General features: G+C 45.5%; 1 protein-coding gene across 2 annotated transcripts in view; it reads right to left on the reverse strand.

Moving 5' to 3' along the window:
* ANKRD13C (ankyrin repeat domain 13C) overlaps positions 1-10,936 on the reverse strand; it is a 24,720-nt gene extending 13,784 nt beyond the window's left edge. For both annotated transcript variants that reach the window (XM_017805656.1, XM_017805655.1), the window contains exons 1-6: positions 10,630-10,936; positions 6,503-6,544; positions 4,358-4,462; positions 3,214-3,299; positions 2,116-2,161; positions 348-414 (exon numbers count right to left, since the gene is read on the reverse strand). In XM_017805656.1, the coding sequence (XP_017661145.1) occupies positions 348-414; positions 2,116-2,161; positions 3,214-3,299; positions 4,358-4,462; positions 6,503-6,544; positions 10,630-10,936 (653 nt within the window). The remainder of the gene's footprint in view (positions 1-347; positions 415-2,115; positions 2,162-3,213; positions 3,300-4,357; positions 4,463-6,502; positions 6,545-10,629) is intronic.
* Between the last annotated feature and the right edge of the window lie 3,145 nt (positions 10,937-14,081).

Genomic DNA, 14,081 nt, shown 5'->3' on the forward strand with positions numbered 1-14,081 from the left:
AAAAAGAAAAAATACATGATTTTTTTTCAACTACAGACTGGAGCAGCAACATTTCTCTACAAAACACTGGAATTTAATACAATTATTTGAAACTGTGTTAAAAATATCCAACTCCTGGTTTTCACTGGCATGTCTGGTTGACAAAGCCTTATCAGCTGAACTGCTTTTGCTTTGTATTTACTTTAAATTCAGAAGAGAGAAAACCAGCCACCTTAAAGTTCCCAGCACATGCACAGCCACACTGTGTGTCACAGACACGTGCAGACTCCTCAGGGAATTCTCTGGATCCACTGAAATCCAGGCTTTTCCCTGACATGCAGATATTTGGGTGCAAACCCAGCACTCACCTGATATTTATACCTTGTTTGTGTATTTTACATGCATCAGAAGGCAGAATTCGGGAAAGTAAAGGCACTAAAGAGGGGAGAGAGAAGGAAATTAGGATCTTGAGGTTCCTCTGCAAACTATTTCTAATAACACCAGACCATCAGTTTGACTCTGGGCGTATTTTAATGCAATTACAGCATTATCCATCATCATCTCAATCAAATACAACAGACTAATACCAGGGTTATTTCTATTTGGTAACTGTAAAATTGATTTGTAATTGCACCCACTGCTTTCAACATCAGGACATCATTTATATTCAGTCACAGCTAAATCATTTATACATTCTCCTAACTTGTCTTCAAGCTGCTTACAATTTTAATTCTGTGATTTGACAGTTTATATATTTTACCAACTCAAAGCCTGGTTACAATTAAAGCAGAACAGCCACAAGCAGAAAATATAATCCAAAGCACTAAGCTTAAAACATCAACCAAATGTTAAACCACCATTGGAACTGTGAAGCCACGTGGTACCATGACATGGAGATCTACAAGGCTGCAGTTGTCCTTACTCTAAAAAGAATTTACTTTATAACAATAAAACTAAGACACAGAACAACATTTCAACAGTTTCTTCAAAACTGCAAAGAATTAAGACCATCCAAAAATGGACTTAGCTAACAGAGCCAATATTTAGGACAGAAGCACTGCCCACAGCATCTTTTGCCTTCAAGAAAGGAAATATATTAAAGTAAATAAATACTATAAAGAGAAGCACAGTGGGACTCCTGGAGCAGAGCACCCCTGGAAGTTGGCTTTATTTCGACAAAGCCTATATTGAAGTATATAAAAATCATGGAATTCCAGACTGGTTTGGGTTGGGAAGGACCTTAAAGATCATCCAGTTCCACCTCCTGCCATGGGCAGGGACACCTTCCACTATCCCAGGTTGCTCCAAGCCCCGTCCAACCTGGCCTTGGACAGTCCCAGAGATGGGGCAGCCACAGCTTCTGTGGGCAACCTGTGCCAGGGCCTCACCACCCTCACAGGAAGGATTTCTTCCTTATATATTAGTATAAAGTATTATAAATTACTAACTTAAATGTCAACCAGTAGCAGAAGGTACAGAATGAATGCTGGAATGGTTTGGGTTGGAAGGAGCTTAGAGCTCATCCAGTTCCAACACCATGCTATCGGCAGAATCACTCCCAGTATTTTGATAGGATTCAGACATGTTGATCATTGTTACTGCATTTTTACTCACTTATTTACATTTTTCTTCTTCAGGTAAGAGGTGGTGGAAATGGAGGCACCACTGGAGGTGACACAAACACAGCAGAGCAGCTCTGAGGTGGAGCCAAGTCTGAAGCACCTCTCAAAGAGCTGCACTGAACTCATAGTCACCACTCAGAACAGGTTGAAATTGGGGAAATTAAGTGCCCCGAGTCCAGTTGCTCAACTAAATTGTTCAAATTGTTCAGTGACAGCAATGGGCCACATAGAGCCCTTTTAATATTTTACTCTTCTAATCATCAGGTTTTTGAAGCAAACAGCTTGTTCCCCCCTTTTTGTGCAACTGGATTAAAATAGAATTTAGCTCAGAAAACGAATACGCAAAAATAATTCTGGGAAAAGCTGTCTGTCCTTTCTCTATGACTCAGATCTTGAGAACTGAACTGTGATCTTCCCAACACACAAAGCAGGAGAGAAGTGAAGCTTTAGAGCACGAGTGTGCTGAAGGTTGATTCCATTATCTCCCTGTGGAAGGAATATGCAAGCCACTCACCCCAACTTTGAAAATCCCAGTGAAGCTCTAGATAGAAGTCACCTAGCTGAGAAGAAAAGAAGAATATATTACCAAGCCTTTAATGCTTAATAACCATAACATTTCCTGAAAGACAGGCAGGCAGAAGTCTGTCTTTCAAACAAGAACACTTTCTCCAATATTGTATTGAATTTATACTGGACTTAAACATTCCTGAAGCTTTAACTGCAGTAGAATCAATGCTAATAAAATCATGTATTTCATTTGACTTTCATTTTTAATTACTTTTAAAAAATTAGAGTTCACACAGCTATTAAGCTGTGGATTGCAGAAGATTTATTGTAAACGTGTGTTTAAAAAATCAAACCTTTGGAGTTTTATGTTTGCTTTGATTGATCACACGCGACTGCATGGAATTATAATTAATTATATAATAATTAATGAGTCAGGTTTCAGCTCAGAGTATTGCAGACACAAATTTCAATTGGCCTTCTGGAAATGTGCTGAAGTCATCAGGTAAAACTTCCTCTGCCTCCACCAACACGTGTCAGGCAACTCCACCATGAGGGTGTCCAGGGTGGATCACCTCAATTTCCGGAGGGATAATTTAATTAACTTTAGATAAATAGCTGATTTGCCACAAATTGCTTTCCCTAAACTGAGGATTTTTTCACTATGTCCAAGAGGAATTCATTGTGCACGGAGATGGAGAATTAAACCAAAAATCTCTTTCATTACTTAGCAAGAAAAGTAAGTGTCATTTGTGACTGGTGACTCAACAAACCAGTAAATTATTCATCAAAACAAAAGATTTAAGAAAGCCTTAAAAGAGTAATAAAATAAATGCAGATTCTTTACATTTTAGATTGCAAAGATGACAGGCAGGACTGTCTTACATAAACCTTTTATTTGAATTTCTAGAAGTGGAGAAGGAAATATTGTCTTAAAATAAACATAATTCTGTAACCCCTCAAAATGGATCCTGTCAGCCAAGATTGCTCCTCAGAGCAGAAGAGATTTGTAAAAACATGTAAAACTTTATTACAGTTTACCAGATTGTCTATTCTTTGAAAATCAGTCACTACTTCCCATCACATCAGTTTTGACAGCACAACTTACCTCTTTCAGGGCTTTTAATAATCGAGGTCGCTTTTCTTCAACACTTTCCCTGGACTGCTGCTTGAGCTTCCTCAGGAGTGCTGAAACTGAACAGGAATTAACTCCAAGGTCAATCTATTTGTTTGGTAATCTATCTGTTTTTTAGTTACACGTGTTTTACTTAACATCTTAAAAAAACCCAACAACAATGCAATTTAATATTTCATCAGCCTGTGGAGAAATTAATTTTGAGTTACAGTAATTAAACATCAGTCTGCTCTGATCACAGCAGGAAGAAAGGCCCAATAATTTTATTAACTTACTGTTTATAAAATTATTGTTTATTAAATAAAGCATATAGTCAAGAGGGTTTTTTTACACAGGTATTAGTAAATATGTGGGTGCAAATGTATGTCATTGAACATGAGTCTACAGACTGTGTAACATCTACTCCCTCTGAGAAAATTAGTAGTGAGGAGCTGACATGAGAATATTGTTGGTATATTATAAATCAGGGCATTAATACATTAATAATACATTTACATATATAATACATAGTGAGTTTTCTGCTATAGGAACGTACCACTACACATGGCAATACCCAGTATTACTGACATCCACTAGTGAGTGGCAGTAGAATGATTTACCCTTTACTACTCCACATCTGAGGGGAATAAATAATATTTGGATAATGTATTAAAATATATAAATAAAATACTTAAATATACAAACAAAAAATAACATTTCCCCACTGGCCTGTTGAGATGCAAACTAAAAGCCATATCCCAATGCCAACTGATGTATCAAACATCCCTGTGACCACAGGGAGCAGCTCCAATTAGATGATCCCACACAGCTAAAATCCATCCTGCCCATGTCACTCCCATTCCAAACACAGAAGGCTCATGAAGAGCTTTCACAATCATTAAATGCTGAGCAGGGGGAAGATTTTGCTTATGTAACCTAATGCAATTTCTTATCAAGGAAATGGACCTGCCTGATCACATTGAGATACAAAAAAGTTCAGCTGAAGAGAAACTGTTCAGAGAACTAAAAGAGGGGGATAATAAAATAACAGAGCTTGAAGAGCTTTGTTTTCCTGTTCTGAATGAGGCCTCGATTTTGGATTAATTGGGCAAATTTGGGTTAATGAAGAGGTGCTTACTCATCTGTCTGTCTCCATAGCTGATGGCTTCGGCCAGAGGGCTCCATCCCTGAGCATTTTTCACCTTTACTGGAGCATTATGGGCTAAAAGCAGGTGGGCACATTCTGGAACAAAATATTCATGTTATTAACAGTAAACAGCCAGGATGCAGCAGTGTCAGTCATAATAAAAGAAATTATAATAAAGCCAACGTTGTAGATATTAATATCAGATAATTAACAGATTATCAAATTACATATCTGGATTCTGACTCTCGTTAACAAACAAACCCATTTATGTAAGTACTTACAGCACTTCCCTGTTCAATATTAGCACTAAAAATAATTGGTGATCAACCACCAATTACATAACACTGAAGACATGGCCCTTCTGCTTCTTAGAATTTGCTTTTTATAAAGCTGCATTTCTGCATGTTCTGTAAATGCACAACTACATAGGAAATATGTTTAAGATATTACATCAACTCTCTCTGCTTCACACCCAAACTCCTGTACAAACAGACAGCTCATGGCCTTCCCCTCTCTCTTCATCCCCTTCTGCCCGAGGGTCCAACTGATGATGGGGACACAGATTTTGGGCTGTAACATCCTGGAATTTAAACATGGAATTTAAGGAGGGCAAACAGGCACCTCTGACCCAGGAAAGCCTGTACACCACAGCTCCACTTGCATTCTCTCTCCATGGGTAAAAGGTGACGGGCGATGAAAAAGAGTCCTTAAAATCAAGGGGAGAAGGAAGTCCTCAGTGTTTCCACGTGATCCTTGGAAATGGTTCTTCAGTTTCCAACCACAGAAAGTTTCCTGATCACATATCACTAAAACCATCTGACCTATCTGCAGGGGATGGAGCAGGAAGCAGCTGGAGCTGAGGCTCAGGGAATGTCTCATCACGAAGGATGGGCCTGAGAGAGGGACTTGCTGGGTTATTTTCCTACCACAGGTGTTACAGGAAACTGCACTAGTCATTCCAGATGCAACACTCCTGAGTCACTGCAAGCACAGGGACTGGGGAGGAAGAGATACTTCCCTGGTGAATAAACTATCTCCTGTGGTACATAAACAAAAGCCCTGACTAACTCAGCAAACACAGTGAAGTATTTTTATGGTTCCTTAAATATAGTGCCTGAGACAAGAACATCACTCTGCAGTGGGCAGGCAAATAAGCTTGGAATTACCAGTCAGATTCCATTTCCACTTAAACAGGCTGGGAGAGCTGGGGGTGTTCATTTGGAGAAAAAAAAGGCTCTGAGGAGACCTTAGAGCCCCTTCCAGTGCCTAAAGGGACTCCAGAAGAGCTGGAAAGGGACTTTGGACAAGGGATGAAGAGTCAGGACAAGGGGAAATGGCTTCCCACTGCCAGAGGGCAGGGTTAGATGAGATATTGGGAAGAAATGCTTCCCTAGGAGGGTGGGGAGGCCCTGGCACAGGTTGCCCAGAGAAGCTGTGGCTGCCCCATGCCTGGGACTGTCCAAGGCCAGGTTGGATGGGGCTTGGAGCAACCTGGTCTAGTGGAAGGTGTCTCTGCCCATGGCAGGGGGTGGAATGAGATGATCTTTAAGGTCCCTTCCAATCCAGGCCATTCTATGATATAACTCTATCTTGCACAAATAACCTTTCTCTAGGCAAGCCGGACAAAGGTTCACCAGGAGCATCCTAAAGGATTTAGGGCTTTATACTTGACACATGACTGGCTAGAAAGAAGGCAAGAGGTGAACTGCAAACTGAAATCTAAACCAACCCAATCCAACCTGGCCTCGGACACTTCCAGGGAGGGGGCAGCCACAGTTTCTCTGGGCAACTTGTGCCAGAGCCTCTCTCCTGGTTTCCTTCTATCTCTTTTTGTAGAGAGGAGCTGAGTCCACCCTCTGCTCTTGTTCTGGCATCACATGAGTCCAACTGCTACAACTCTCCCACCCCACCCCAGTCACTACCCAGCTCCTTGATTTTGGTCTGGAGAACAGCTCTGATTTCTTTTCCCACTTTTCTCTTCAAAATCCATATGGCAGCCTCTTTCCAGGAAACCTCAACTTAGAACTAGCTTAGAACACAAGATCACCTTCTGGAAAACGGAAAAAATCTTTTTTCCTCTTGCCCCCAAATCTTCAGGATCATTGAAGAGGTAACAAAACAGATGGATTTACCTACCTTTATGTCCCAACATCACAGCAAGATGTAAAGGAGTGTTTCCTAAAATAAATCATAGAAATAAAAGATATTAGATTCGAGGTACCAGAATCCATGGCAATTCCTCCTCAGGAAACTTCAGTTTCCGGTCTAACCAAGGAAAACTCCAAAACCCACCAGAGCAGAGACATTTTTCCAAGTAACCACTTAGATTATACCTGTCAAAATAAATATATCTTGAGACACGTTTCATGGGCCAAGAGAGGTTTTTAATGATATCTTCAAACCTACCCCAGTCAAAGAAGTCCAGTTGTGTCTTCAAGAAAGACACAACCCAAACCTCTCTGTTCCTCATGGTATGAAGAGTCTGATCCCTTCCCAGACTGACAGATCTGGGTTAAAAGCTACTCAGAGATATGATACTGATTAAAAATTTAAGAGCCTATTTTATGAATTTTTCAAAGATTGAGTACACATTTTTTACTACTCCAGCACTGGATAGATTGAGAAGCAACAGCAACTTCTCTACAAAGCTGCCTTTTGGTTATTTTAATGCCTTGTTTCCAAAGAAAGCTGTGGAGATTATCAAAAGACACTCAAACCTGGTCCCATTTTCTTGGTGATGCTCATGACACAGGTGGGATTTCTGTTGTTAAATATTCCTTGTGAGGCCCCCAGAGCTGTTTTTCTGGATTAATGCTGCTACCAGGCTCCTGCCATATTTTATTTATGGAGCTTAGGGATGCAAAGTTCTTCAATTTAACTGTATTTTACATGTTTAAACATTTTCGTAGTGGAGTTAAGAGAACAAAATGCTGGAAACCAAATTGCTTTGGCAATTATAATGAACACACTTGGTTTAGGGTTATTTTACAGGATCACGTCAGCAGGAAGAACCTGCTCTGTACAGAGGATGCGCTACACATGAGAGAGGCAACCACACAAATGCCAGCACATGGAATCTTGGATAGACAAGGAAACTCTGCCCTGCATGTCCAAGTGAGCTGCTCTCCATGTCCTGCAAATCATCTTTTGGGTCACTGGCAGCATCCAGGCAGGCCCATCCCAGCTCATTATGCTCATTAGGACTCGCTAACCTCCCTGCTTCTATTAATAGCTGCTCCAACATCTGTGAGCCAATGCATCCCCTGGAATCCTGGATGCAGCCAGGCTTTGTGAGGTGCTGCAAATAATGTTCCTGAGGATCTGAGCATGAGCCACAGGGTGTGCTCAGGGAATGCAAATTATGAGAGCCAGGGGTAAACACTTTCATAACATCACAGAATCATTGAGGTTGGAAAAGCCCTCCAAGACCACTGAGTCCAACCTGAGCCCGATCCCCACCTTGTCACCCAGCCCAGAGCACCGAGTGCCATGTCCAGTTGTTCCTTGGGTACCTCCAGGGATGAGGACTCCACCACTGCCTGGGCAGCCCCTTCCAATGCCTGAACACCTTTTCCATGAGGAAATTCCTCCTGATGTCCAACCTGGCAGAGCTTGAGGCCATTTCCTCTTGTCCTGTCCCTTGTTCCCTGGGAGCAGAGCCTGACCCCCACCTGGCTCCACCCTCCTGTCAGGGAGTTGCAGAGAGCCAGAAGGTCCCCCCTGAGCCTCCTTTTCCTCAGCCTGAGCCCCCCCAGCTGCTCCTGGTGCTCCAGACCCTTCTCCAGCTCCATTCCCTTCTCTGGACACACTCCAGCCCCTCAATTTCTTCTTTCCATGCGGGGCCAGAACTGGACACGCTCAAGGTGAGGTCTCACCAGTGCCCAGCACAGACACTTCTATTTCAAGAAGTCAGTGCTCCAGCAGTTCCTGGGATCCTGCACTGCACATCCAGGCAGGCAAACAAGGACTGTTTGCATAAAAAGACACACAAAACACGGCACTTGCCCCCAAACATGCACAGCCTTTAACCTCTGGTAAGGCACCTGCAACACCCATGAGGGAGCCAGGGCAGTTTTCCAGCAGTAATTCAGCAAGAGGATTTGTCTACTCCACATTTTAAGCTCTTAAATGCATGTTATAATAGACATATAAGTAATTCAATAGGTGTATATATAGGTTTCTCCCAAGAAACTCATTGTTTTGGGAGTAAGGGCACTAGCCTTCCACTGGGCAGGAAGTTGATTTTAGGGAGCCCAACAGTCTGCACTCAATTAACACTCAAAATGTTTTAGCAGAACACCAAGAGTCTCCCATTGTACAGGATTTGGCTTTCCTGCACTGATCCACCACCAAAACCGGACCTGGATTATAGACAATAACTGTTCCTAGGAGTTCCCTCTCCCCTCTGTCCCTTCCTTATCGCATCCTAGGATTCCTCTGGCTTATTTCTGAGCAAATCACAAGCTCGATTTCTCTCCCCCAAATAATGCCCAATTCAACTATGCAAACAAGTGTCAGATGGACTCAGGTAGGAAGAAAACAGTAACACAGAAATCTTAGTCAGGCCTTTGGAATGTCAAGACATCAAGAAGTTTGTTGTGGGGTTTTTTGAACAGTTCAAGTAAAAACTTGGAGGAAGATGATGAGCCAGAGATCCCCAAAGTGTCCCAACTGTAAAGAGAGCTGAGAAAGCAGCGAGATGTTAATGGGACATTTGTGTAAGATATATATGGATTTAAAAAGGATGTAATCAATGAGATGCACCTGGAGGGTGACAGAGCAGCAAAAAGGGGTCAGGAAGTGCCTCAAAGTAAAGATTTTGAGCTGCTGCTGAGTTACTTAAAGAGAAACTAGAGGAGGAGCAGGGGAGAAGCAGCAGGAATACATTGAGTGGGAAAAATCCTCCCCGAGTCTGCTGCTTTCATCCCACCAGGATTTGCTGCAGGGTTTGGAATGAAGGTGGCAGGATAAACATATCTGCAGCTCTATTTGTAACAACGTCCTGAGGAAAATGTGGTGCCAGTTGTAAGGAACACTCCTGCCCTCCTGCCTGGGAGCTGGGCCCTGGGTTACTCTGGACCTCCAGCTGTGTTTCCATGCCCAGTGTTACCAAGGACATGCCTTTAATTCCCAATTCCATTATTCCTGTCATCATGCCAGTCCCAAGACTGCTCTACTTTCATGTTGCTTTTGACTTCACAGACCACAATTGAGAAAAAGCAAGGGAACATTTCTCTCCCGATCAGAAACAGAACACAAGTGTTCCCTTTGCCACAACATCTGTGACACCACGGACGTGTAACTTGGAATTCTCCAGCAGAAAGGGACCATGTTACTCTTGAAATAAGTAGGCAAAATAGAGATTAAAACTAACCATGAAGCTTAAGCTGATCTGCCAGGCTGATTTCTTTTAACAATATAAAATATTCCCCAAATTAAACACGTTTTAAAATGTCCTGGCAAGACATTAAATATTTAGGTATTACAGAGTAGCACGAGGATCAGATTCCCACCTCTGCCACTGCCACTTCTGTGTACAGAACAAGTTTGCAGAGGAGCAGGGAACAAGATTTTGGCTCTCTCAAACCCCAGAATTAAAGCATTTAAAAAGAAAGGGGAGAAAAAGGTTTGTTTTTGTAGCCTGGGGAAATATCAAAGATTGCTCTGCCAACACCCAAAGGAACTGCTCATCATCTCCCAGAGTAAACAGGTGACAGCTTGGACACTTCAAAAAAGAATGTATTTTTTAAATGTGGGGGTTCGGACACAGAGCAACACGTGAGGTCAGAAGCAGCTCTGCCAGCACTGGGAGGTAGAGAAGCTGACACTGTCCTCGGTCATATTACAAAAATCATGGAATCCTGGAATACTTTGGGTTGGAAGGGACCTCAAAGTTTATCTCATTCCACCCTGGTGCCCACAGACAAGGACACCTTCCAATAGACCAGGTTGCTCCAAACCCTGTCCAACCTGGCCTTGGACACTTCCAGGGATGGAGCAGTCACAGCTTCTCTGGGCAACTTGTGCCAGGGCCTCCCCATCCTCACAGGGAACAATTTCTTCCCAATATCCCATCTAACCCTGCCCTCTGGCAGTGGGAAGCCATTCCCCCTTGTCCTGTCCCTCCAGGCCCTTGTCCAAAGTCCCTTCTAAAGGGGACTTGCACATCTCTGGAAAGCTCCCCCGAGTTCCCCATTCCCACTCCCCATCCCCTCTTCCCCCCGCGGTGCCCCGGCCCCGCAGCCCCGGCGGGTCCCGCTCACCGTGACTGTCCTTCTGGGCGATGCCCTGGGTGCGGATGAGCGCCGAGAGCCGCCGCACGTCCCCCTTGAACACGCACTCGTGCACGGGGAAGGGGCCGCGCTCGGGCCCGGCGGTCGCGGCGCGGGCGGGCGGGCGGTGCCGGTGATTGCCGGGTCCGCGGTGCCCCCCGGCCCGCCCGCCCTTCCCGCCCGTGAACGCGCCGCCGGGCGCCGCGGCCGCCTCGTCCTCGCCGGCCGCCAGCAGGTCCCCGTCTTCCTTGCTGGGCTTGTGGTCCCTGCGCAGCGAGCGGAGCTTCTCGCCGGTCATGGCCGGCGGTGCCGCCCGAGCCGCCGGGGCCGGTACCGCCCGGAGCCCCCGGAGCGGCCGCAGCTCCGCCCGCGCCTCACGGGCCGCGGCTCCGCGCCGCCATCTTGGGCCGCTGCTCTCGCGAGACTGCGCGGGGGGGGCCGTGAGCGCGGGACGGGAGTCAGGGGATGGGGCGGGAGGGGAGGGACGGACCGGGAGAGGGGAGCCGCCCACAGCCGGGAACTGAGAGCCCTGTACGGACAGCCCGGGGTGGGGGAACCGCCCACAGCTCCTCACGGCACCTCCGGTCAGACAGACCGGGATGGGGGACCCGTCCCTGACAGCCCTGTGTACAGACACCCCTGTACAGACCCCTCGGGATCGGAGATCCGCTCCAGACCCCCCACAGTCCCTCCATGGGCCTTACGGCGCTGTCCAAACGCTCCTGGAGCTCTGGCAGCCTTGGTGCTGTGACCACTGCCGGGGGGAGCCTGTTCAGTGCCCGACCACCCTCTTGGGGAAGAACCTTTTTCTAAGTTCCAACCTAAACCTGCCCTGGCACAGCTCCAGCCGTTCCCTCGGGTCCTGTCACTGGTCTCGGGGAGCAGAAATTGGATCTGCTCCTCCGGAGGAAACTGCAGATCCCTGGAGTCTTGCCCAGTCTCCTCCAGGCTGAAACAAACCAAGTGTCCTCAGCCGCTCCTCATGTGGCCCCTCCAGACCCTTTTCCGTCCCCGTGTCCCTCCTTTGGACGTTCTCCAACAACTTTAGATCTTTTTTAGATTGAGGTGCCCAATCACATCCCCAGAACTCGAGGTGAGGCCACCCCAGCCCAGAGCAGAGCGGGACAATCCCCTTCCTCGGTGCTGTTTTCCAGCCTGTCATCCCTCAGTCTGTCCCTACATCCAGGGCTGCCCCATCCCGGGGGCAGAATCCAGCACTTGCCCATGTTAAACTTCATACAGCTGGAGATGTAGCTGGCATTTCTACATGGGAATAACAGCTCATGACACTGCACTGATACATCTGCTGTCTCATGGGTACCAGGAGAGGGGATACACCGTGGCCAGGCAGCTCTCGAGGTCCCTGCTTCCTGAGGGACAGCCCTTCCCAGAGGGATGTGCTGGCCTGTGTCCATCTCCTTGGAGCAGCACTGCTGCTCCAGCACAGGGTCCGGTCGTCAGGAACTGCTCCCACCCATCTCAGAGGGGAAGAAGCACCATCTCTAGTGCTATACATCATGAGGGAAGGGCCGAGGTCCTCAGTCCACTGCCAAAATCTGCTGTGATGACTCCTCCAGATTCCTCTGGGATGTGTAAAGTGCCAGGGTGAATCTCCTGATCCATGTTGGTCTGACGCAACGGAGAGATGACCCCGTGTATCTATGCACTGCATTTACACAGAGGTGTAAACAAACCACACACAAATGAGCCAAATCCCAGAAAGAACACAAGCTCAGGGATATTTCCTGTGTCATGGAGGGCTCTCCTTCCATGAATCTCCTTGCGAGCAAAGGAAAAGCAATAGGCCACCAGTGCTCCTCTGAACAAAACATCACCCAGACCCTTCACTATTCACCCACTTCCCTCATTTTGGTGCCTATTTCCTTCCCTGAGGGACAGGGGAATAGAAGGAAAAGCTCCAGTGTGATACATGACTGTGAAACAAGTTCCCTGGGGAACGACAGGACCTGGACAAGTTGTCTTGCTCAAAACCATGTGCAGGGAAAGGGAAAGAGAGGACAGTCACCCTGTCCTGGTGTCAGTCCTTTGAGGTGCATTGTCAGCTTAGAAAGTACCTGTTCGGGTCAGAGCTTCCTGATTTCTCACAGGAGCTCCTGCTCCAGTGCCAGTTCTGCAAGTTTCTGCTACCAATAGTGGAATGAATAATTAAAAAAGTGACGATGCGTCAAATTCCAGGCACACTGGATATTTTAGTAATGCTTCCAGGGGAAACTACCTCCAGGTTGTCAGGGAGATCAGACCTGCTGTGGTACAGAACTGCCTGCCGGGGTGACCTCTGTCTTTCCTCAGTTGGCATCCTCTCCACTCATCCTAAGTGTCCAAGAAGAGTTATAGGGAGATTTAGAAACTATGAAATACGGTTTCTGTGACAGCCCAGCCACTTCCCATACAGGTTTTTACAGTCTTAATACAGAATTTTAAATAATTCCAGGGAAAACAAAAACCCAAAGTTGCTTTTGCTCTATATTCCATTGGCCTTTTCAACAAGATTTTCTGTCTTTTCTTGTTTTTAGGGAAAATTAAAACCCATTTACAAGGAGGATGTGAGATGTTGGCACTGTCAGCAGATCTGATGTCTTCTGTCCGTTCTCTGGTGCTATGCTGGAAACACACATGGAGCACAGCTGGTCTTGTGGAATAGATGGCTTAGCTCAGGCTTTAGCTGATGTTGGAAGCTTCATGTTACATTTTTAATTACTGAAGGCATGAAGTCACTGTTTACCAGCTTATTATGAAGTCCTTTTTCAATACAGAAATGTAACTAAGACATTACTCATGGGAAGGGCTCTGGGAAAAACTGGTGTTTGTAATGAATCTCAACTGTGTAATTATTATGGACCTAAAAATTCTTGAGAACCGGGTTTTTTTTACCATTTACCAGCAGAACTTTGCATTGTTTATATTCTTCATTTTCTTAAATGACTGAAAATTTCTCTGTCTCAAAGACAATTGGGATAAAAGTAGTAGGAATTGTGCCAGAACTCCATTTCCTACAGTTCCTGGGCTGTAGCTCTGTGGAAACTTCACTTAAGGAATTCCTCCAGCAGGAAATAAATAATGGAGGAGTGATCTCTCATGGGTGCATTCCTCCTGGAAGGATTTAAGGAAATGAAACTTAACAAGAAAAAGCAGATAAGGAACTTCAAGACATCAAGTGGAAGTGTCGATTCTCCTTGCAGTTCGTGCTGTCCCAAACCACTTCAGGAATTTTTATATGTCCTTATTACACAGGAAAAACCACAAGCTTTTCACTTGGACTGATCCATGGGACTAAAATTCTTTTTGTCCTGGCTCAGTGAAGTGTTTCAGCAGGAGATTTGGGGATATTTGGCTGAGATCTGTGTCCATGAAAGGAGCAGGAGCACCAAGGGACAGGCCCAGCCTCCTCCAGGAATATGCGGAGGTGACCAATGGAAAAAAGG

This window comes from Lepidothrix coronata, unplaced genomic scaffold, assembly GCF_001604755.1.
Source record: "Lepidothrix coronata isolate B3197 unplaced genomic scaffold, Lepidothrix_coronata-1.0 Scaffold12, whole genome shotgun sequence".
NCBI classification, from domain to species: domain Eukaryota; kingdom Metazoa; phylum Chordata; class Aves; order Passeriformes; family Pipridae; genus Lepidothrix; species Lepidothrix coronata.